The sequence below is a fragment of the Penicillium cataractarum genome (genome assembly GCF_028827025.1).
Source record: "Penicillium cataractarum strain IBT 29864 chromosome Unknown utg000005l, whole genome shotgun sequence".
Lineage (NCBI taxonomy): Eukaryota > Fungi > Ascomycota > Eurotiomycetes > Eurotiales > Aspergillaceae > Penicillium > Penicillium cataractarum.
The window spans coordinates 2,601,622-2,623,078 of NW_026622741.1; the positions used below are offsets into that span (position 1 = coordinate 2,601,622).

Sequence of the window (21,457 nt, forward strand, 5' to 3'; positions counted from 1 at the left end):
CGTTTCTTGCAATCATGCTGAGTTTGGTCTTCGTCCTGCGACCAAGTGAATAGCTGGATGCGATGGACTTTCAACTACTAGAGCGGGTAATCGGTGAATCTAATAGACCTCTCATTATTGATTCTCTCAAACTCCTTCGCCTTAGCTAGGCTATATAGAAATTTTCAAATCCACTAACATCTGATGGAGATCGACTGCTCCAAAAGTGTGTAAGAATGTAGAAGGTGGAAAGATGTCGAGCTAAATTATGGAATTGGATATAATTGCATATAAGTAGCAAGAAGCAGCCAAGGCGCTGCCTGATACCTCCTTGAGCAGAATCCTTGGCATTATCAACTAAACGGGACTTTCTGAATCGCAGAACGCAAATATAGACAAAGATAAAGCAAGACAGACCTAAGAATCTTCCGTCTTCCAAACCTCCCACCATCTCCTAGACCTCCCAAATACACCTCGACTCACCTACTCCATCCCATAAATACCCCCTTCAACAACAGCCCTAACCTCCTCATCCCCAATTCCCTTCGCAATCTCCACCATGCTCCCAGCCAAAAGAACCCCACTAAGCCTCCCAATCTCAAAAAAGCCCCTTGAGCCATCAACCCGTTCCACTCGAGCCGCAGCCCAAAAGACAAGAACATTCACAGAAGCACCACACTCAGACATCTTCCCAATTACCTCCCACGGCTGTCCAGACTCAACTGCCGACAAGAGCCCTCGACTAGCACCGACTCCGCCCGCATACAGATCAGCACCGTGGTTGAGAAGGAAGTGCAGAAGCGGGAGCGTCAATTTGATAGAATCCCGACAGCCGCGGCAAGTTTCAGTCAGTAAAGTCCGGTGAGGATCTATTTCGAGGTTGACGATTTCGGGAGAGTGGGCATAGAGAAGGGAGATGATTCCAAGATTCGGGTGCTGGATAAGCGCCGAGGCGATTTCTTCATAGCTAATATCGCCGACGGTGTATATTGATAGTAGATACGTTATCACAGCTACATTCTCGTGGGTTATCGCCGCAGTAACGAGTTTCCAGGTAGACGGGGGACTTTTATCCATCTCGAGCCATAGTACCTGGGAGCCTGGGAGCGTGTTGTAGGTTGTAAAGTATGATTGGATGGTTTGGAGGTTACCGGCCGCGCAGGTGGTTAGTAGGGCTTGCTTGTGTGATTGCTCGGCCATCATGGTAGAAATGTGGTTAGATGTTAAGAGAATAGGACAATCTAAGTGTCTCGGGGCGGGAGGCACACAATTGTCAAGGGAAGGGATCTTCATTGAGGCTTCGCTGTAAGTAACTTGCGCCACTTTATAGATCTCGGGGCCAAGTCAATATCTAGAAGACTTATGAGTTCGCGCCTCGCCATGGAGAAGATGTGCCCAATTCCTTGACTTACCCCACGGAGTATGTACATCTAACTGCCTACATACACCGGGAAATATTTTAAACCACATCATCTACAAAGATACACAAAGAATTGAATATCGGCCAGCGATAAAAATGCATAACGCTATTGACACTATCCAATGCTCGCTCAACACGGTGTGTGGATCCAAATAGGGGTAAAGTAGAAACAATAAAACAAAGTAAAAAAAAAAAAAAAAAAAAGGGTAGAAACTCGAAGCTTGAAACAAGGACAAAAGTCATTGTAAAACCACCCAAGCAGAAACAAAATTTTGAGTGAATCCCCCCAGAGACCAAGCAGACGAATACGCTGCAAGACCGGGCAAACCGGGTAGACGAGACCCAGGGAGGGGAAATGAGAATGACGGACTAGCTTCGGACCTGCGGAATATGTAAAGAGAAGTGGCGACGAAGCAAAGAACGCAGAAGCAAAGGCATGGCAGGGTATCTGTATCGAGCGTGCAGCGCTGATCGTAAACAGAGTATTGTGAAATGAAGAAAGAGGGGGGAGGATAGGTGGGAAACAAGCGACCAAGAAAGAGTTGGTCTGGCTTCTGTACAACGGTACAAAACATGAAACACCAAAAGGGAGACATCAAGAAACAAATAGTCAAAAATAAGACAAAAACGAAGTCAGGAATCCAGAATTAGTTCTGCATGCCCATGAAGACGTCCTGGCAGTTTTCGACTAGGAACTTCAGAATGTCGTTCTTCTTCTGCACATCCGTCATCTCGCGAGCCAAGCTTTCGGGCCGCATAATGGTCGGCGCAAAGACGACGGCGATGTTCTGACTGGTCATCAAGTTCTCGTCTTGGCGCTCGACGACACGCTTCAGATGGAAGACCAGGAATTCCAAAACGTCACGGTGGACACGGGGCAATTCGGACAGATTCTTTTGTAGGAGTTCAACTCGTGCAGGAGCGTGGGTGATCTCAGCCGAGTCGATGATCTTATCGTAGATGTCATACGTGATCAGTGGCATTGGGAGCTTGCGGAAGTATTGCTTAAGAGCAGAGGTAACGGCGTGAATGTCAAGGTCAGGGTCAGAAATGTCATAGTCGAATGGAGAGCGTTCAAAGCCGTCGCGAATACCCTGAATGGCAGAGGCAGCACCTGATTTACGGTAGATACCTTCCATATCCATTCCTAGATAAGAGTTAGACAAACACGCTGCGATCATTATAAAAGGAGAGAACACATACCTCGCAGTTCAACCTCCTGGATACACCGCGTGATAATGGCCGGAATAATGCTCTTCTCGTGCTCCATACGCGCCTCCAGATCGGTACCGAACAGACCTAGAAAGAATTAGCTGGGGCTTATAAAGCAGACGAGTGAAAAAAGTGAAAACCTACCACCAGCGACTTCGGCCAAAACTGGCACGCTGTCGGCCTGCGACATCTTGCCGCCTTGCTTGCTGCGTTGGTTGCCAAAGAATCCAAAGCCTTGTCGGCTAGGATCCTGAGTCTGAGATCGGGGGAGGCCGCCACCACCCTCTGCATTCTCGCTGGACATAAAGGCGCCCTTAAGACCCTTGACACCCTTCGCAACATTCTGTCCGCCCTTCTTCCAGTTCATGAACTTGCCCTTGCGCAGGTTGACAACCTGAGGACCAGGAACAACGGTAGCCGTAGCAGTTTGGGTCTCCAGGTCATCAGAAATATGGGCAGTCGAGATAGACGGCGCAAGGCTATCAATGGCCGGCTTCAGAGTCTCGAGCGAACCAATGGATCTGTCTTTGCTGTGAGAGACAATACCGAGTCCGTTGGCACCACGCTGACCGTCAGAGGTGGTCTTGTAAAGCTCTTGAATCTGGTGCACCAGAGTGTTGTTCAACTCAGCCAGTTGGGCATTCTTCGACGAAAGTTGCTCGAATTCTTGGAAGACCTTTTCTTTCTGCCGGTTGATGTTGGCAAGTTCCTCTGTCAAATCATTGCGCTTTTGAATGAGATCCTCGATTTGGGGAGTGTAGGATTCCTTGAGTTTGTGGATGGCTTCGGCAAGTTCACGAAGGACATGGTTGGAAAGCTTTCCAAGATCCAGAGGTCCACCAGCAGCACCCCGTTTCTCCGCTTCCAAATGCTCCGTCAGCACCGTCAGCTCGCGGAGAACGATTTCTCTCTGGGCGTCAAGAACAACCATGGTGGATCGCTTCTCCGAGAGTTCAGTGTTGACTTGCTTCACATCCGCGGTAGCGCGCAGAGAAGCCTCCATTTCAGACACGCGCTGACGTTCCTTGCGAAGCTCGTTGCGAAGCCAGGCAATCTCTTCGGCTTGAGCGGTGCTGGCCGTAGGACTGCCGATATCCGTGCCAATCGAGCTGCCATTGGCAGGCGAGCGAGGATATTTGCCGTCTTTTCCGAGGCGAATACTCTTGTCACTGAAGCTTCGGCCATGGCGAACGGAGTTGGACATGCGTCGAAGGAATGAATCGCTTGTTTGGTCATCGTCCGGAGAGAATTCGCTTCCATTGTATCGCGTCTGGGATGGCGAACCTGCGCCGTCCATTGTGGTGGTCACCGAGGTGAGGGTCTGTGTCTGCTGCTCAGTGATGCTATCGGGGAATCTGGGGGATCCCCCGTAAGCGGAAGATGCAGGCGATGCACCAACTTCCTTGCGTGGGATGTGGTGTTTGCCCTCGAGGGAATCGCCCCGCTTTGGTGGGTATGCCATGCTTGTTGTAGGCTGCGAACGGCTCGAGTCCAAAGTTGTGTGATCGTGGGGTCGGCGTAGTTCGGTTGATGGACGTGCAGAGCCTGGAGTAGCCCCATCCAACCCAGTTACTTCCTTTGGCCGGCTACTATCAGGACTCGTCTGTCCAGAGAAAGCACTCATCTCTCTCAGCGCCAATGGCAAATCAGACCGAGAGCTGCGAGCAGACTCAGACTTGCCGAGCCTAGCTCTCTCCGAATGCGAAGTAGAGGGCTTCTCTGGCCATCCATTCCTGGAATCCATGTCACGCCGACTGGAGTCGTTCTCACGTGCGTCCCGACCTTTCTCCTGGTATGCAATGTGCGGAGAGGGTTGCTCTAATGAAGCACGAGAGGGAGGTTCCAGCGTGTAATCCCGGCCGTCACGAGAAGTTTGGAGAGATGAATCGCCAGACCCGATCTGACCAAAGTAGTCACGGGGCAGCTCTTGCTGGGGTTGTGTATTGGAGGAAGAGCGAAGAGCCTCTGAGGGGTCGAAGGTGAGGGGAATAAGGAATTCGCCGCCTTCGTCGGCGTCGTTATCGCGCTGTCCACCTAATTGACGACTGCTTCGGTAAGTACTCGAGGGGAGGATGAGGTTGTCTATACCAGGATGAGGTCAATCGATCAGTTCTCTAGGTCATGGAATAGATGGAAGGGTCGTAGCTTCCTTACCTGTGGCAGCTGCCTGACGAGAGGGCGACTCAGAACGAGTGTTCTCGCCGTGGCCGTCTGTCCTCCCATGCGAGGGCTCCGTAGCCTCTGCGTAGCTCTCACTCGCAGCCTCGTCGATGGATCGGGTTTCCTCCATGCTCGGGGGAAGCGAGGGCAGCGACTTGTCCAATTTTACCCCCGGTCCTCCCGGTCTTTTCCCCGTCGCACTTGCTTTCTTTTTCCTTCTTCGTTGCATTAAAGATTCGTGACAGTCCATACAGAATATTCCTTGTGAGGTGCGGGCATAGCGGAGATTCTCAATCTTCCTCTTGCAGTTACGGCAACGGAAACACTGAGCACAGAAAGCCTGGTCACCTGTGAGAATCGCCAGATCTTCAATCTTGTTTCCACACGAGTTGCAACTGTAGGTACAGCTGCTACAAATTAGGGAGCCGTCGCCGAGGAGAAGGAGGTGTGCGTCCGAGTCGAGAAGGGTGCCGCAAGTGCTGCATCGGAAACAATCAATGTGCCATCTCTGTCCAGCTTTGGAGGGGTTAGTAAGGGTACGTCGATACAAAGCGTTCAACACAAAGCGGCGAGAAACCTACAAAGCTCAAATGCCTTTCCTTCTTCCAAAATCTAATTGGGGGTCAGTCTGCGACATTGATGAACATTGTCAACACGATTCGTACCTCTCCACAACCCATACACGGGAAGGGAATATCCTCCTGGTCCATAGGAGACTCCGGATGAATCGCCGGTGATTCCATCTTGAATTATTTCTCCTACTGTCAAGGTTCACCAGTGGTCGTTAAGAACCTATGCGCTCTGCTGTCGCCGTAAATTGCGGGTTTGTTTGGCAGTTCAGTAATGTAGCAGAGCAGGTCACAGTCGCGAGGAAGAATGATGAATACACGCGCTACGTGAACATGCGATCGCGCCCCCCGTTAGACGAATCGAGTCTCGATTGTTGTGGGTGTCGGAGTATGACCAGGCTGAAGCCGACGTCAAGAGTTGCGCGGGATCGGGGAGAAGAGGGGGGTGGGATGCGACAGGGGTGGGCGGGCTGGTGAAAGAAAGCCGTGGCTGAAGTAGAGGAGAGCTGAGGCGTTAGCCAACGATCAGACCCATGATCGGGTTAAGCGTGAGACAGAGCTTGCCCCTGGGGAGAGGGCACTGGAAATCGGGTGCAGTGCTGAGGTGAGCGAGGTCGATGGGCACCTTCTGGCTGAAATGGCTCAAAGATCCGTACCACTACGATCACGGAGGAACTCCAGAGTAGGGCCAAGGGGATAAAAGTGGAAATGATCGTACATACCAGAGAAAGAGACGGGACCAGCAGACTAAGTGCTACACAAGGTTTCAGGTAGATAGGCGCGGGTGTTGTGACAAGCGCTTCAGGCGAAGTGACAGTTGCCCCTCGCGGAAGTAGGCAATTCGCGCGAAGTACGGGGGAGTACAGTACTTTGCCAGGAGGGGGGAGGATCGGAGGAGAAAGCGCAAAAAAGAAAAGAAGATCGTGGGGGTTAGAAAGAATTGGTCGTTAAAGTCGAAGACGAAGGGAAGAAAAAGAAAAGAGAGGAAGTTGGAGTCGCGCAGGGGAGGGGGAAAGGAGATGGAAAGTTGGATTCCAATTTGGTGGCAGAAACGACCGCCAGCACCTTTTTTTTTTAATTTCCCACTCTATTTTCCATACAGTACCTCTTTTGAACCACTCTACTTCTCTCCTTTCAAACTATTTCCTAATTCCCCCTCTAACACCCTCCTTCAATTTCCAGTCCGGGCGACTAAGCTTAAATTGCAAATCATGAAGCTCGTCCCAGGCGTTACGTGGATACTGTACTACGAAGTTAGTGACGACGAGAACGTGCGGGCCGCATTGCTACCCATGAGCCCGCACGGCCCAATTGGATCGCCCAGGGGCGTTATTTAATTAGACCATGATCCAGCCACTGTCTGTCAAGTTGACAATGTCAAGTTATCAACACATCTTGGATAATATCATGATGAGAGGGAAAGAGATCGAGGCTACAAGTCCCGAAATTCAGATCTCAACACCACGGCACTTCCAAGGCAATCTGCTCCGCTTATCAGCTTGGCCTATTTCTGGCCAAACGTGAGCATCGCCCATGGAACGGCTCGTCTGTCTCAAACATTTACCCCCGGTTTTTCCTTTTCATTGGCCAGTTCTGGCCCCCGCTTTTCTCCCCTGAACGAGTATTTGGTCTCTCTCTCTCTCGAAGACTAAGAGGGTTTGCCTGTAACAAAAGAGACAGTACGAAGGTTATTCTTCGTATTCCTATCTTACACTCCTCTTCTTCTACAATCCCCTGGTCCGGGCGAGACATCTTATACGACTAGTAGTTAACCCGTTAATTCTCAGCTTGGGTCGCCTCGTTTCAGCGCCATCCTGAAACGCCTGCAGTGTCACGTGGCGGGCCAGCATGCCCCTGTGTCTTATTCACGTTGGTACTGATAACAGAATTATCCTGGGCGTTTATTTGCACCTAACTTCATAGACTTCATTACATGCATATACTCGGATCTGACTAGTATGTGAGCATGATCAGCATATCCACGAATTCACATTTCTTGGATAGAACTTTGTTACGAGGATTCTCGTATTCGTTCTTGTTGATTGGTCCGTTTGTTCTCAGATTAAGAATGATTAAAAATAGAGGGCACGGGCTCTATACCTAACGAGGATCTACGACTTCTCTAACCTCACGGTCCACTCCAACTACATAACTCTACGTATCAGCAGACCAATAGACTAAGTTTTAGAATATGGTTCGAACAGTGCGAAGCAGGAGAATATCAATCCAAAGGGGGAGATCAAAAGTCCATAAATGCAATATGCTAGTGGCAGTACCCCATACAACAAATGAAGATATCCACCTAGGCTTAACTCTTACCCCCCGACTCCAAAATCAAACTCGGCCTCTCAACCAAAGACCCATCCTTCAAACTCTCCTCCCCCGTCCAAAACCGCAAATTCAACCTCCCATCCTTCCAAAAATTCACAACAACATCATAAACCCCACCACCCTGACAACCCGGATCCACAAGCCCTTTAATAGTGAAACACTCCCGATGACCGGGATCTCTCTTCCAATACGCCATCTTCTTCTCCAGACTGATAACGTCGATCTCGCGGTAATGGTATCCACGCTGCTGCATCGCATTGAGCAAGCGACACTGGTAAGATTCGGGGTCGAATTCGGGCGGGATGGCTGCGATCGTTTGTTTTCGTGCTGTTCGGCCGGCAGCGATGAGGAGGGCGAGGACGATGCATGAGATTAAAAGGCCTAGTTTGAGGCCGTAGTAGATGTCGCCTTTCGTCCGGGTTGTGCCTTCCACGGGGAGTTTTGTAGTATATGTACCGTATTCGGTGGCAGCGTAGAAGAATGACCATATCATCACAACGCGAGAACTGGGAATGGAGTTGGTAAAGTGCTTTAGGAGTATCTAATCCTGGTTTGACCTCTTTGATAGGCCGAGACCTCACAATTACTCACCTCGTCGGAAGATAACCAATATAGCGGACGAATCGACTCCACCGAGACGCTCGGTCTACGGCTGGCTTAACCCCAGACGGACCCTTGAAGATAATAGCCCGATCATCGGGGACATGGCTGCTCGCGAAAGAAGGGTCCTGATGAACGCCACGGCGGGCAGCTAGCAGGAATTGCAGCGGCTCCAGAATATTCTCCTCGGCCGTGTTGTCGTTTTTGGGGGCCACCTTGGCGCTCTCCAAGTCTGCCAAATGTTTCTCAGTTTGGATATCTTTTGCGTGGTTCATGATTGTGAGTCAATCCGAGTGCTTCTGAGAGATGCAGAAAGCGATTTTGGACCCTGGATGGATGTGGGTTGTCTTTCTAATGAGGCGCAGGGTCTCGGTAGAGGCTGAATAATGGGACTAGAGGTTGTGGAAGTGGAGATGTAGTGGGCCTTTCAGGCTGGCCCCCAAGGCCATTCTGTACATAATTAGGCTCCCGACATACGTCTTTCAGGACAGAACCATTTCATCTTTATATTTTATCAGCATAAAGCAGAGCTCAGGGAGAAGATGTCGAAAAGAGGCGGATACTACTGGAGGCGATAGGAGAAGCCAAGATCAGTCAGTATCTGAGGGAGGAAAATGCAAACTTCCACAACACGAAGATCTTCTTAACGGCGAATGAATACATACAATTGGTGTTAGATGGACCCATCCTGGTGATTAATTTGCTGGTGGATACAGAGTCAGAAACTATCTATATCTACCATGAGATGTTGCCCATTGGGAGGCTGGGTCTTAGTTCAACCAATCTCATAAAGATCCTTACGAGAATATTTCAGCTTCACAACATCTGATACAAAGCTCCAGAAATGTGATTTGAGAGTAATTAGCTAATCTACAGTCCTGGTCCAGCCTGCAGTACCTGATACGATAGTAAATCGACCATTCTCCAGGCCGTCCATGGCTATATTTGAACAAATGCAGATCGAAGCCCTCGCATTGTTTTCCAACCAATACTCCAGCAAGATCCAAATAATTCATCCTCTGACCTTTAAATGGGTCAATCATTCAAGGACTACAAACACCCTAGTTCGGACCCTAATTCAGCCATCCCCGTGTTCAGAAGTACTGTTTCAGAAAAGGACGTGCTCAACGAAGCATGAAACGACTGAGCTCGGGGGGCTAAACCGAGGCAGGCCATTACTATTTTAAACTCACATTTCAAATAGGTTCACAACAGCGAGCTAGATGTTTCAGCATCACCGCTTGAAACAGAGATAGCTTCTCCTCGCACGGTCATGTTCTTGAACAAGCTTGGAACTACGCAGATCGTCTGGTCTATATTACAGAGTGGAGTGCGGGATGATCGGGCTACTGTGGACAATACTATTTGTTGAATCACGGCGTTCATGCAGATGAGACATGAGACATCTACGATCTTTGAGTATCGGCCTAGTGCTCTTCCAGGTCATATTGCCGAAGCAAAAAAAAATGTATTTTCGGATGATAGGTCTCTCGTTGAAAGTCCTAGCTTAGCGATCGTGTCACATCTATGCTTTTTTTTATTCGTTCATCATGCGAGATAGCTAGGGTATAGTCCTCGTAGTCATTGCTCATCAATGGGAGTATAGTCCCAGGGGCAACAGCCAACGGCAGAAGGCCGGATTCGGATCGCACCGATGGATCCAATGCTGATCTTCGATCGGAGATCAATCACCCCACTGCTTTACGACCCACCGATGATGGCGATGGTCGTCGGGGAGAACCCCAAAAGCGGGGTCAACAGGTACGAGGTGATGCGCCGATCCAGCATCGATGCTCCGGCTGCAGATCTTCCAATGGGATCCAAAGTGGCTTCTCAGAGCTCGGAAAAGCGCGGCGAGATTTTCTTGTGTTTGCCAGTTGTTTCCGCTGTCTACCCTCATGTGGGTTGGCCATCAAGGTTCCGTAGCCTATATTGGATGGCATTGCGGTCATCATGTGCTTCATCGTCCTCGTACTCTTGGAGGACAATGGTGCGCATGAGTCGACGGGGCGCACGTCGACCGGTGAACAGCTCGAATTGGGCAAAACCCTGTTCGGGGAGGACGTCGAGTCCATCTAATGCCACCCAGCCTCGGTGGGACAGAGCCCGGATTTGTTTCATGAGGGGTGTATTCAGGGGTTTATAGGCCAGCTAAAGAATGAGTTAGTTTCAGAGATGCCAATCTAGATAGATGGGGCGACCCAGAAGAGAGGGGGGGAAGGGGTTGGATCTCATCCAGAAGATATCAATGAAGACTTACATCGACGACGACACCTCCCGTCGGACTCTCAAGCCATTGTGTTGGGACATTAAAGTTAGGTGCGGGCTCTCCACCGATACTGTGAGCTGGAATACCGGACACGATGATCGTCGGTTGCTTAAAGGCCGCGGGCCAGAGTTCATCCAACGAGTCGAGAGTGCTGACTCTTGGGTGTCGATCCGGGCTTCGTTCGCTGGATGCGAAGTCTTGCCGGTTGTAATGATCAGCCAGCTTTTTGGCATTGGCGATGGTACGGTTGTAGACAAAAATATTTTGCACACCAAGGTGAATCATGGAATAGATAGCAGCACGTGCCATACCACCGGATCCAATGACAAGGCCGGTTGATGACGGACGCACGGCGTTCGCGGGAGAAAGACCACGGCGAATACAATTGCAGATTCCAATCCAATCAGTGTTGTCTCCATGTAGTCCCTTGACCGGGCCGGCACGGGTCTTTTCGAGATGGATAGAGGATTCATCCGACAGGCGAGGGTCAGACACATCATTATTCCGGATGGGGATGAGCGTGTTGACGGCACCAATCGCTCGGGCATGCGGTGACATGGAATGGAGGAGAGGTATGACTTCTGTCTTGTATGGAAGACTGACACTGGAGCCGCCAAAATACGGGTTCTCCACCAGCTCATTCAAGCCGCGTAATTCGGGGCATTGGAAGATCGTATAGCGATGTGGCATTCCACAGACCCTGAATGCAGTGTTGTGCATTGCGGGTGACATGCTGTAGTTGACATTGGCACCAAAGAGGAAGTACTGCATCGGATCCAATGCAAATGAACTGTAAAGCGCTTGTTGCGCGTCGCGAGCGGTGATGGTGGGACATAGCTGAGTGGGTGTTTCAGCCATGAGGGATGGGTGTGTGACAGGAGTGAGGGTGGGATTAAAGCAGCGGGATATGCGGCCGAGGTGACCAGTATTATAGGCGATGAGTGGTAGACCAGCCACCGGAAGACTCTGAATTCGATGTCGGAATCGTTGCACGGCCTCATTATCTTCCATCGTCTCGGCTGGCTGGCAGATTCGCACCACATTACATCCGAGCCTTTTCGCTCGCTCGTAGATGTTCATATATTCTACTCCATCCCAGCCGCCAGGTAGAGGCTGGAAGGCCTCGAAATGGCCAATGATTTTGGTTTTTCCTCTGCAGTTGATGACTTGAGATAGCAGGGTGTCGTCACGAGTCAGGTCAACAGACAGGAAACTGGGGCCAAGCCGCAAGCCATGTCGAACGAGTGTCAAATAAGTATCATCATTCATACGAATCTTCTGACCAGGCGAAAGAGACCCTCCGGGTGTGACGTAGCTTTCGACGTGGTACATCAACGGCACGATGATATTGCGACGGATGGTCGCCACCACTTGACTAATCCTATCAGCCAAGTTTGAATCAGCGCCAGGCTGACCAGATGGGCTCGTGACATCAATGACAAGCTCAAAGGCATCCACAGTGAACTCAAGTTCCTCAATATCCAAGTCCATTTCATAAAGAGCTGAAAATGGGACCGAAAGCGCCGAGGTATTTCGCCGAGTCTCAACGGGCAATAATGACAACGGAAAGGAAGCATGCTGGCGGCTCATCTCCGTGCGATCGCCGGTCACAAAAGCAATGAAGCTGAGGAAGTCACGCTGAACCCTTTTCAGGGTTAAGAAAGGTGTCGGCGTTTGTGCGCGCTGGTCGAGTTTGGGTTCCGGTGATGGTTCGTGGCCATCCTTGACCACTTGTGCACCGCTGCGGTTGATGGTCTCCGAGAGGTTGAAGAATTCTAGATTTGAACAGCCTCGGTATATAGGCCCTGACAATTCAAGGAAGTGTCGTACTTTTTGAATATCCCAAGCTTTGAGGTACGACTGAATGCTCTTCGGATCTCGGATGACATGGATGACAGGATGCGTCTGCGCATATTCTCTCAGCAGTTTCTGACCACTGCGCTCCATTGACCCGGCTCCGCAAGCAATGACACATCCTTCTTGATTATCTGATAGCATTGACTCGAATACCCGGGCTTCCTGTTGTCGGTACACCGCATGGTCGTTGTCCCTCTTGAATGCAGCGCGAGAACATCCAGTCACCTGGTGAAAATATCTGTCGGAGTCGATCAGACGGCGGCCAGAGGTAGCCGCCAGAATGACTGCCAGGCTAGACTTTCCAGTGCCTCGAATGCCGATGAGAACGATTGATGATTTGGGGGTGAAGTTGCGTGGGGTCTGCAAGAGTCCATTATCGACGAGAACCGGTGAGCCGCGGTTAGATTGCAATTCTCGCAAGGACGTCGGAATCGTATAGGGGTCGCCATATGCCTCTACCTGCTCACTCGATCGTCGTGAACTGGGCTGCGACCGTATGGCCGGCAGCCAAGACCCCGCTCCTCCAGAGCCATACTTTCGGGGCTGCTCATTGTGGTCGTCGTCCAGTTTGCGCTTGGTCTCCAGGAGGGACATCGTGTCGCGGGGGAGGGATGGCCGGGATTCACAGAGGAGTGCGAGAGCCCATTACCACAGGAAGCACGCGGATCGTCGGTAAGGGCCAGAATATGGAAAAGTTGCAACCTAGAATCCGGGGTTTCGGGGGAGGGAGAGTAGAAAGGGAGCTGGAGGAAAGACTTGGCCGGGGACAAGCGACAAAGCGACTGGGATTCAAGCGACCAGTGAGGGAACCGCACGGAGACCGAGGGGCCCCGGTAGGCGGGGATTTGCGGGCCACCATTCTGCCGCGCTACTCCTCTTTCCCCGGAACGAGAAATGGCCCTCCTGCGAAACTCGGTGACTGGAATGCGCCCTCGTGCTCCTCTTTTTCGCTTGTGCAGACAGCTCTCGCTATACCCGATTCTCCTCCAAACTTTGAACTTTGGCCCCCATTGACCCTCACACCGCTTTTCTCCATTTTAGCCAGCTTAATTCATGGACTAGACTGCCAACACTAGTCTGCGCAGCGCGAGCTGCCGTCGGCAAAAGGTTCAATTCCCACCTCGCTTGATCGCATTACTGGAATATGCGGCCGAACCCGACGAGCGGATCCTCGCAATCACCATGAGCTCCGAGTCTCGCCAAGCCACCGGGGCTAGTGGCAAGGCCAAACGACGAATGGCGGATCCGGACGACGATGGAAAGGTGAATGCACAAGACGATCCTGCCCAGCCCAAGCGGCAGCGGGTATCACGGGCCTGCGACAGCTGCCGCTCGAAAAAGGACAAATGCGACGGTATACAGCCAGTGTGCTCGACATGTGCATCGCTAGGTCGACCTTGCACCTACAAGGCCAATCCCAAGAAGCGAGGACTTCCCACAGGTTATATTCGATCCCTCGAATTGCTATGGGGACTGGTATTTCAGAAGATCCAAGGCAGCGAAGATGTGATGCGGGCTCTGATGAGGTCAATCAACCTCCCGAGTCATCTCGCAACCATGGGCAAGGAAGCAGAAGGATCGGATACCCTGCTATCATCGTTTAAGAACAGTACGGTGCTGAGGGATATCGAGCGCATGCTGGTGGTCCTGGAGCAACCGGAGGAAGAGAGAGAACGAAGCCTTCAAGCCTATGGTGATGGTGACACCCCACTGGACGTGGATGCAGTCCTCGCCTCTTCCGAGGCACAGGAATGGCAAATACCAGAAGGACTCGACTATCGAGAGACGTCATTCATGGGGGTATCGCCCTCGCGAGCGTCCATGATCAGCTCTGCCCCGAGACCTCTTGCGCATCGGACTCGAGAATCCGGTGTGCAAACTGTCCCCGAGGGAGCGCAGTCACCTCCACTCGCCATCTCTCTCAATTCCGATGATTCTCGATTGATTCCCGCCAATAAACTTCTCCAACTTCCTTCTAACGCATGGCCCCTTCTCGATATTTACTTTTCTTACACACAATGTTGGTTTCCTATTTTGGAAAAACATGACATCCTCCGCACCGCGTATCAATACGCCGAAGGCGATGTCTCCATGTCTCACACCGCACCTGGGTCTGGTGATCATGCCGCATTATGGGCTGCTCTGGCTCTAGCCTCTTTTCAAGACATGTCAGCCAATGTTGCTCATCCCTCCGATCAATATCTCATTAGCCCTTCGCGAATGTACGACACGGCTCGAAAACTCATCCCCTCCGAGATCGGCCCATACGAACTGGGTCATGTTCAAGCATTGCTCATCTTGTCTCTAATCAAGTTCGGTCAGCAGCAATGGACTGCGGCGTGGATGCTTGTGGGACATGCTGTTCGCATCGCTCAAACACTGGGCCTGGACCGGCCGTCGTTCACGGCTCCGTCAAGGTCCCCAGACAAGCAACTGGGGCGAGCCAAACACGTCTTCTTGGGGTGCTTTGTGCTAGAAACACTGATTGCAGAGCACACCTCTCAATGTCCCTCCCTACGAAAAGATGATCTCGCCCGAGTGGGACCTATCAGCGAGGATGGACTAGAGGAATGGCATCCATGGGAAGATCAGACAGCTTTCCGCCCAACTCAATCTTCTCGTGCTTCTATGCAACGTGGTCCTCTTCATGCCTTGAGCACCTTCAACCGCCTGGTCTCCTTAGTTTCGATCTTAAACGATCTCTGCTATTATAAGCAAGACCCGACAATCTCTCGTTCGCAGCTGGAATCACTTGAGCTGCAGCTACAGCGATGGGCCTCGGCGCTTCCGAAGAGCTGTCGCGTCGATTTGCAAAATCGACCGGTCAAGCTGCCCTCGCCTCACATCTTCGGGCTTGAGATGACCTATCAAAGTATCTTCTCTGCGTTGAGTCTTCAGATCGCTTCACGGGAAAGCGATCAAAATCTCCCGGAGATACCCCACAAGGGCAAGGCCATCGAAGGCTCCAAACGCGTCCTCCAACTGCTTCATGTCTTCATCGAAACTTATAGTCACTCGGCAACGGCGCCGACTTTTGGGATGATTCTTGGGTATTGCCTCCCTGGCTCAACCTCCCGGGGTCTGGTGTCCGATGTTGAGATGGGCCTCCGGGCTCAGATCGAATCATTCGCATCCAACCTTAGGCAGCTATGGATTGCCCAGGATCGATCCCTGGCAGGGCAAGCCTCCATGACGAGGATTCAAGGACAACACCTGGATATTACTCCTACCACCGAAACCCCGACACTACAGCATCATATCATGCCAGTATCTACTCCTCGCCATCTCCTCTCTTCGACCGACCTACAGCCTACTCAAAGTGACCATCTTCCCCCGTCCGAATCTTTCCTCTCCACTCCTTGGCTCCGAGCCACCCAAGGCATCGACGATACTGGCGCTCTGATCCATACGCCTACCCCATCGATGACTACCGTCGGTGGTGCCTCGGAAGTCTCCGCACAGCCAGGTCAACTAGACGGACTTCGACAGTCTAGTACATCTGCTCCGTCTAAACCTCAAAACATTATTCCCGATTTTCCTCCCTCGTTCCCCTCGGCGGGGCAGTATTCTACGTACCAAGACCCTTCCCTCAACATCAGTCCCTTTGTCGACATGGACGGCTATGGGCCCGCGAGACGTCAACAGCCACAGCGAATCGCACCAGATCTTGATGCCTTGTTCGACGAGCTTGCGTCACTGGATGGCGCTGAAAAGTGAGTTGACCCTCACAGCTCCTTTATCACTGAAGTACTAACCTCGATTGTACAGACCTGACAATTCAAATGAGTTTATGCAAAACCTCGGCTTCGTCGCTGAAAGTGGTGTGCCGGAGCTGTTTTCCTTTTCCAGTCAGATTGAGCCGTTCCTGTTGGCGCAAACGCAACAATTACCGGGTACTGCGCCTCCGTCTTCAGTGCGACAAGAGTCGCTCAGTATATCTGGAACGCCCAAGAGGTGATGTCTAGAAGCATGACGTCTGGTTGTTTTTATAGCCGCTGGTCGGCACTCCACCCACCTCTATGGTCCTGGTGGCCGACAGTGGCTAACTATGAGGGGGAAATCTTTAAGCAGCGGCGGTATCAGGATATTCCTCAATTCCGCAACGCATATCTGTTGAGGGTTGGATAGATGTTGTAAATTTACAATCACTCCGTGCTAGATAGTATAGCTAGTCTATAACCTTACTGACGATAAGCCTCTCGTGGGGGGCTCACATTCAATTTTTCTGTTTACCCAGTTCTGACATACATATCGGGAGAATAAAGTTTTGTCGGTATATGCGGACTCTCCAATTTTCACCTGAAATACGTCTGGGCTCCTGCCAAAAAGACTGTAGAGTATCGTATTGACTACGTTTTAGAAAAACAAAAATGGAATCTATAACCGAGGATGTAGATCAATTTGCAGGGGTGAAATCCATCCCATTGATATTTTGTAATCCCACCAACCAGAATTGCCCTATATACAACGAACAGGTATATACAAGAACCAAAAACCCTTCCACCACGAAAACTGCCTACTCGTCATCACCCCCTCAAGAAGCAGGCTTCTCCAACTCCTTAAAATTCACCGCAACATGCTCAATAGCAACCTTATACCCATAAACCCCCAATCCAACAATAATCCCAGCAGCCTTATCACTAAAGTACGAGTGATGACGCCACGCCTCACGGGCGTGCACATTGCTCACGTGCAGCTCGATAAAAGGGATACCCACACCGAGCAGGGCATCGCGGATAGCCACGGAGGTATGCGTGTAAGCACCGGGGTTGATGACGATGCCGTCGACGTTGCCGCGGGCAGCTTGGATGCGGTCGACGATTGCGCCTTCGTGGTTGGATTGGAAGGCGTCGAAGGTGCAGCCGTGTTGGGTGGCGATGGCGCGGCTGTCGTTTTCGACGTCGGCCAGGGTGGTGTGGCCGTAGATGTGTGGCTCGCGGGTGCCGAGGAGGTTGAGGTTAGGACCGTTGATGAGGAGGATTGATTTGCCCATTTTTGTGGTGTGGGAGTGTAATTGAGATTTAGATAGGCGTTGGAGGAGGAGGAGGGGTAGTGATTGCAATTGGAAGTGGAAGTAAAAGTGAAAGTGAAAGTTTAGGCATGTAGTAGGAGGAGGGTGTCAATGTCCGGACTGGGGTGGTGGGGGATGTTCGGGATTGTGCTGAATACGGCTATTCTGATTTGCGGGCGGCTTTTCTCCCCGCAATTTTGCCCGGCTGAGCGCTTTGCCGGGCTTCTATGCACGGACTCGTCGTGCCGGAAATCTTCTTTTTGCCCACTGTTTGGATTTTTGGGGGAGGGGAGGAGGGGGTTTGGAGAATTGTGCGAGGTCGGCAATGCGGGGTACAGAGACTGTTTTATGTACATTGAGGGATAATTACGTGATACGATTATGGGTGATTATTATACCCAAGGCACAGTTATGTCCCTTGCTCCCTTGAGTCGTGGAGAAAGCTCGCCGCCGAATCGGCCTAACATATTTGGATCCTACATGACTTGACTTCTCGAGAGTATCTTTCCTAAATGTTCATAAATATAGAACTCTCCATGATTTTAGGATCATTGTAGGCGACGTCCTCCATTGTCAATTGTGTTCTTCCTCCGCTACCAGCCAATGCACTTATCTCTCTCCATAGCCACCATATGTCTTAGGGGGCATTTTAGGACACTGGAAAAGACCAGACTAGTGCCCATATTTCTCATGATAGTCGACCCTGATGGATGTCAAACTCTAGATTCTGGCTGGAGGTAATCAATAATCTTTTAGATAGAATATTGATCGCCAATAGGGTATGATGTCACGACACCATAGCCAAAGATCTTCAATCAATTGAACCATCTTAGCTTAGATCTATTTTCTGTCAATACTCGTCCCCTCAATCATCAATCAGGCCTATCACTCCTCCTTCTGGTTCAAGCATTTGTATCAGTCATGCGCGCAACGCAGCCTCCTCGTCTCCACCCCGCGGTGGAGACCCGATAAGGCAAACCGGCTAACGGCGGTGTCCTCGACCTTTTTTTCACCGGTCATGAGTCAACCCGTCTGACACTCCAGCCTTCCCCTCAAACCTGCCCAATTTCAACGTCTTACAACTACTACACTCATACGACCTGATTTCTTGCTATCTTCACGCTCTACAATCCCTCCCGATATCGCTCCCGTCATGGCCGTGGGACAGCTCTCTCAGGTTGAGCTCGATGAGATCTACGCCTTTGCGGTCGACCTAGGTCGCAAGGCGGGCGATATGTTGATGGAGCGCGTTGAACAGCGCATCTCCGGCAATAATGGCCCGCAAACGTTTGAGGAGAAGGAGAATGCGGTCGATATCGTGACTCAGACAGATGAGGGTAAGCTGCGAGACGAGAGCAGAGCTTATCGAGATCAACCCAGACTAACTAGCATAACCAGACGTCGAGGTGTTTATCCGCAATGCCATTCAGAGCAAATACCCCTCACACCAGTTCGTCCAATCAATCTACACCTGTACACTAGCCACAACTAAACATTTCCCCTCAGATTCCTCGGCGAAGAAACCTACGCCAAAGGCGCATCTCGCGACTATCTAATCGACGAACAACCAACCTGGTGCATCGACCCGTTAGACGGTACACTCCCTCCCCTATCTACCCTCCACCCAAATAAAAACCCACAACTAACACACACCCAGGAACCGTAAACTACACCCACATCTTCCCCATGTTCTGCGTCTCCATCGGCTTCATCGTCCAACACAAGCCCGTAATCGGCGTAATCTACGCCCCCTTCCAAGACCAACTCTTCTCCGCCTGCAGCGGCCGCGGCGCCTGGCTAAACGAGAAGCGCCAACTCCCACTAATTCGTAACCCCATCCCGCCCATGCCGGCTAATGCACCCTCTCAGTGTATCTTCTCCTGCGAATGGGGTAAAGATCGCCGCGACATCCCGGACGGAAATATGCATCGCAAGATTGAGAGCTTTGTCAATATGGCTGCGGAGATTGGGGCAAGGGGTGGGAAGGGCGGGATGGTGCATGGGATGAGGAGTTTGGGGAGTGCCACGTTGGATTTGGCGTATACGGCGATGGGATCTTTTGATATCTGGTGGGAGGGGGGTTGTTGGGAGTGGTATGTTTGATTCCTTCCCTTGGAGGATTCACCGGCGCTTGGATGACTTATTGACTCTTACAGGGACGTCGCTGCTGGAATTGCTATCCTCCTTGAGGCTGGTGGACTCGTCACTACTGCCAATCCGCCTGAGGACCCTGATACTGCACCGATTGGAGATGTGCGATTGGGGAGTCGTCTATATCTGGCTATTAGGTGAGCCTGTCCCCACCCATGGCATAAAAAGCCGGCACTAACCTGTTTTTAGACCCGCCGGTCCGTCAGATACCGAGACTGGCCGCGAATCGCAAGAGCGTACAGTGCGCGAGGTCTGGCGGCGGGTCCGCCAACTGGAGTACTCTCGTCCGGGCGCGTAGATGATCTCGGAGATAAGGCCGAGGTCATGGACTACGCTGTACAGGTCAGATCTATATACAATTTCCGATGCGTACGAGTGTTTTTCATTTAGGACTGTTTGAAATGTTCCGTATATTCAGAGTCATGTTTCCATAACTGACGCCACCCCCAATCTATATAATATATGCAAGAATTTTGTGCTCTATACAATCGTCAAATGAACATGAGAATGAAACATGAGAAAGGAAAATATGGGTGAAGCCATCAGCATGCACAATGCACGTTCAGCAACACATTTTTTTTACTGGCTAGCGGCCTGCTTGGCCTTCTCAGCCCGCTCGGCAACGGAGCCATTGACAACGGCCTTGACGGCGTCAACAACACCAGGTGTGCCAATAACATCCTTGCCAGTCCAGAGACGGGCCTGCTCCAGACCCTGCCAGATCAGAGCCTCAGAGCCAAGGATAACCTTCCAGCCACCGGCGGAGGCCAACTGGGCGATCTCTGTCCAGGGAACGGGGTGGTAGCACATCTCCAGGATAACACCCTGCTGGTTAGACGCATCAGCCTCGGTACCCAGGAAGGCCTGGATAACAGCACGGGCATTCAGCTCCTCAGCAGTCTTAGGTGGGTAGTTAGGGATACCCGAGACGATAGCAGCGGGGGCCTCGAGACGAGCAGCCTCCTCGGGATCGGTAACGTGGATCAGGGGAGCCTGGGCGTTGGGATCCGGGTTGCGCGCGCGGTCCTCCTCCAGGATAGTCGCGACCTCGGCGGCGTCACGGTTAACGATGTAGATACGGCTGGAGCCGAGCCAGCGGCGCATCACGTAGATAGCAGTGCGGGCGGTACCACCACCACCGATGATGAGGGCGGGACGGCCGCGGAAGCGCGAGGCATCGGGAGCGTTTTGGACCAGCGCCTCGCGGATACCGTCGCAGTCGGTGTTGGTGCCGACGTATTGGCGGGTGCCGGTGGTGGGATCCTCGCGGAGGAAGATGGTGTTGCAGGCACCGGCCTGCCGGGCGTGCTCGGTCAGATCATCCAGGTGAGGCATGATGGCGACCTTGTGCGGCATGGTCACGGAGGAGCCGACGAATTTGGGGTTGGCCTTGATGGAGGCGAGGAAGGTGTCGACGGGTGGGGAGCGAGTGTAAGGAGGAGGGTAGGTGGCTGAGGTGCCGGTTACGCTGGAGAGCGGGATTTGCTGCCAGTTGAGGCCCAAGGCATTGTAGACGGTTTGGTGGAGGGGTGGGGAGAGAGAGTTGAGGAGGGGGTGGCCGTAGAGGTAGGCCACGCCGTCGAGGTGGGAGGGGCTGGTGATGGGCTCCTCGGGTTGTGTTTGAGCGGCCATTATGAATTGTGTGTATGTGAATGGGGTGGTGGAAGTGGGATGAAAGAGCAGAGGAGGGGAGGTGGAAGATTGAAGATATTATACAAGTTGAGAGTTCAGTCCCGGGCCCCGCGAGACAACAACTGGGGCTAGGCTAAGAGATCTGCCGTCCATTCCACAGGGTGCACGGAGCAGAAAATTTGGATTCGGCGGCAACTGTACCCCGTATTTCTTTTCAGAGTAGTAAAGGCAAAGTCAGTCAACTGTAGAACTACTCGGACATTTAT

The 21,457-nt window shown here is 51.7% G+C and overlaps 8 protein-coding genes across 8 annotated transcripts; 2 read left to right on the forward strand and 6 right to left on the reverse strand.

Moving 5' to 3' along the window:
- Positions 1-462: 462 nt before the first annotated feature.
- On the reverse strand, positions 463-1,182 carry N7496_006614 (uncharacterized protein; the record flags this gene model as incomplete). The annotated part of the gene is made up of 1 exon (XM_056699543.1): positions 463-1,182. The coding sequence occupies one exon, from the start codon at positions 1,180-1,182 to the stop codon at positions 463-465; it is 720 nt and encodes a 239-aa protein (XP_056554956.1).
- An 864-nt stretch (positions 1,183-2,046) lies between these two features.
- N7496_006615 (uncharacterized protein) lies at positions 2,047-5,514 on the reverse strand (the record flags this gene model as incomplete). Its single annotated transcript, XM_056699544.1, has 6 exons — positions 2,047-2,546; positions 2,603-2,698; positions 2,756-4,693; positions 4,766-5,287; positions 5,353-5,383; positions 5,437-5,514. The coding sequence occupies 6 exons, from the start codon at positions 5,512-5,514 to the stop codon at positions 2,047-2,049; spliced, it is 3,165 nt and encodes a 1,054-aa protein (XP_056554957.1).
- A 2,134-nt stretch (positions 5,515-7,648) lies between these two features.
- Positions 7,649-8,546, reverse strand: N7496_006616 (uncharacterized protein; the record flags this gene model as incomplete). The annotated part of the gene is made up of 2 exons (XM_056699545.1): positions 7,649-8,177; positions 8,263-8,546. 2 exons carry the CDS (start codon positions 8,544-8,546, stop codon positions 7,649-7,651), a joined length of 813 nt encoding a protein of 270 aa, XP_056554958.1.
- A 1,621-nt stretch (positions 8,547-10,167) lies between these two features.
- Positions 10,168-12,991, reverse strand: N7496_006617 (putative quinate pathway repressor protein QutR; the record flags this gene model as incomplete). The annotated part of the gene is made up of 2 exons (XM_056699546.1): positions 10,168-10,422; positions 10,532-12,991. 2 exons carry the CDS (start codon positions 12,989-12,991, stop codon positions 10,168-10,170), a joined length of 2,715 nt encoding a protein of 904 aa, XP_056554959.1.
- A 588-nt stretch (positions 12,992-13,579) lies between these two features.
- On the forward strand, positions 13,580-16,355 carry N7496_006618 (putative C6 transcription factor QutA; the record flags this gene model as incomplete). Its single annotated transcript, XM_056699547.1, has 2 exons — positions 13,580-16,110; positions 16,166-16,355. 2 exons carry the CDS (start codon positions 13,580-13,582, stop codon positions 16,353-16,355), a joined length of 2,721 nt encoding a protein of 906 aa, XP_056554960.1.
- A 576-nt stretch (positions 16,356-16,931) lies between these two features.
- N7496_006619 (type II 3-dehydroquinate dehydratase) lies at positions 16,932-17,390 on the reverse strand (the record flags this gene model as incomplete). The annotated part of the gene is made up of 1 exon (XM_056699548.1): positions 16,932-17,390. The coding sequence occupies one exon, from the start codon at positions 17,388-17,390 to the stop codon at positions 16,932-16,934; it is 459 nt and encodes a 152-aa protein (XP_056554961.1).
- A 1,171-nt stretch (positions 17,391-18,561) lies between these two features.
- Positions 18,562-19,857, forward strand: N7496_006620 (inositol monophosphatase family protein; the record flags this gene model as incomplete). The annotated part of the gene is made up of 6 exons (XM_056699549.1): positions 18,562-18,745; positions 18,807-18,858; positions 18,915-19,003; positions 19,066-19,501; positions 19,565-19,696; positions 19,749-19,857. 6 exons carry the CDS (start codon positions 18,562-18,564, stop codon positions 19,855-19,857), a joined length of 1,002 nt encoding a protein of 333 aa, XP_056554962.1.
- Positions 19,858-20,138: 281 nt separating this feature from the next.
- Positions 20,139-21,191, reverse strand: N7496_006621 (shikimate dehydrogenase family protein; the record flags this gene model as incomplete). The annotated part of the gene is made up of 1 exon (XM_056699550.1): positions 20,139-21,191. One exon carries the CDS (start codon positions 21,189-21,191, stop codon positions 20,139-20,141), a length of 1,053 nt encoding a protein of 350 aa, XP_056554963.1.
- Positions 21,192-21,457: the final 266 nt, after the last annotated feature.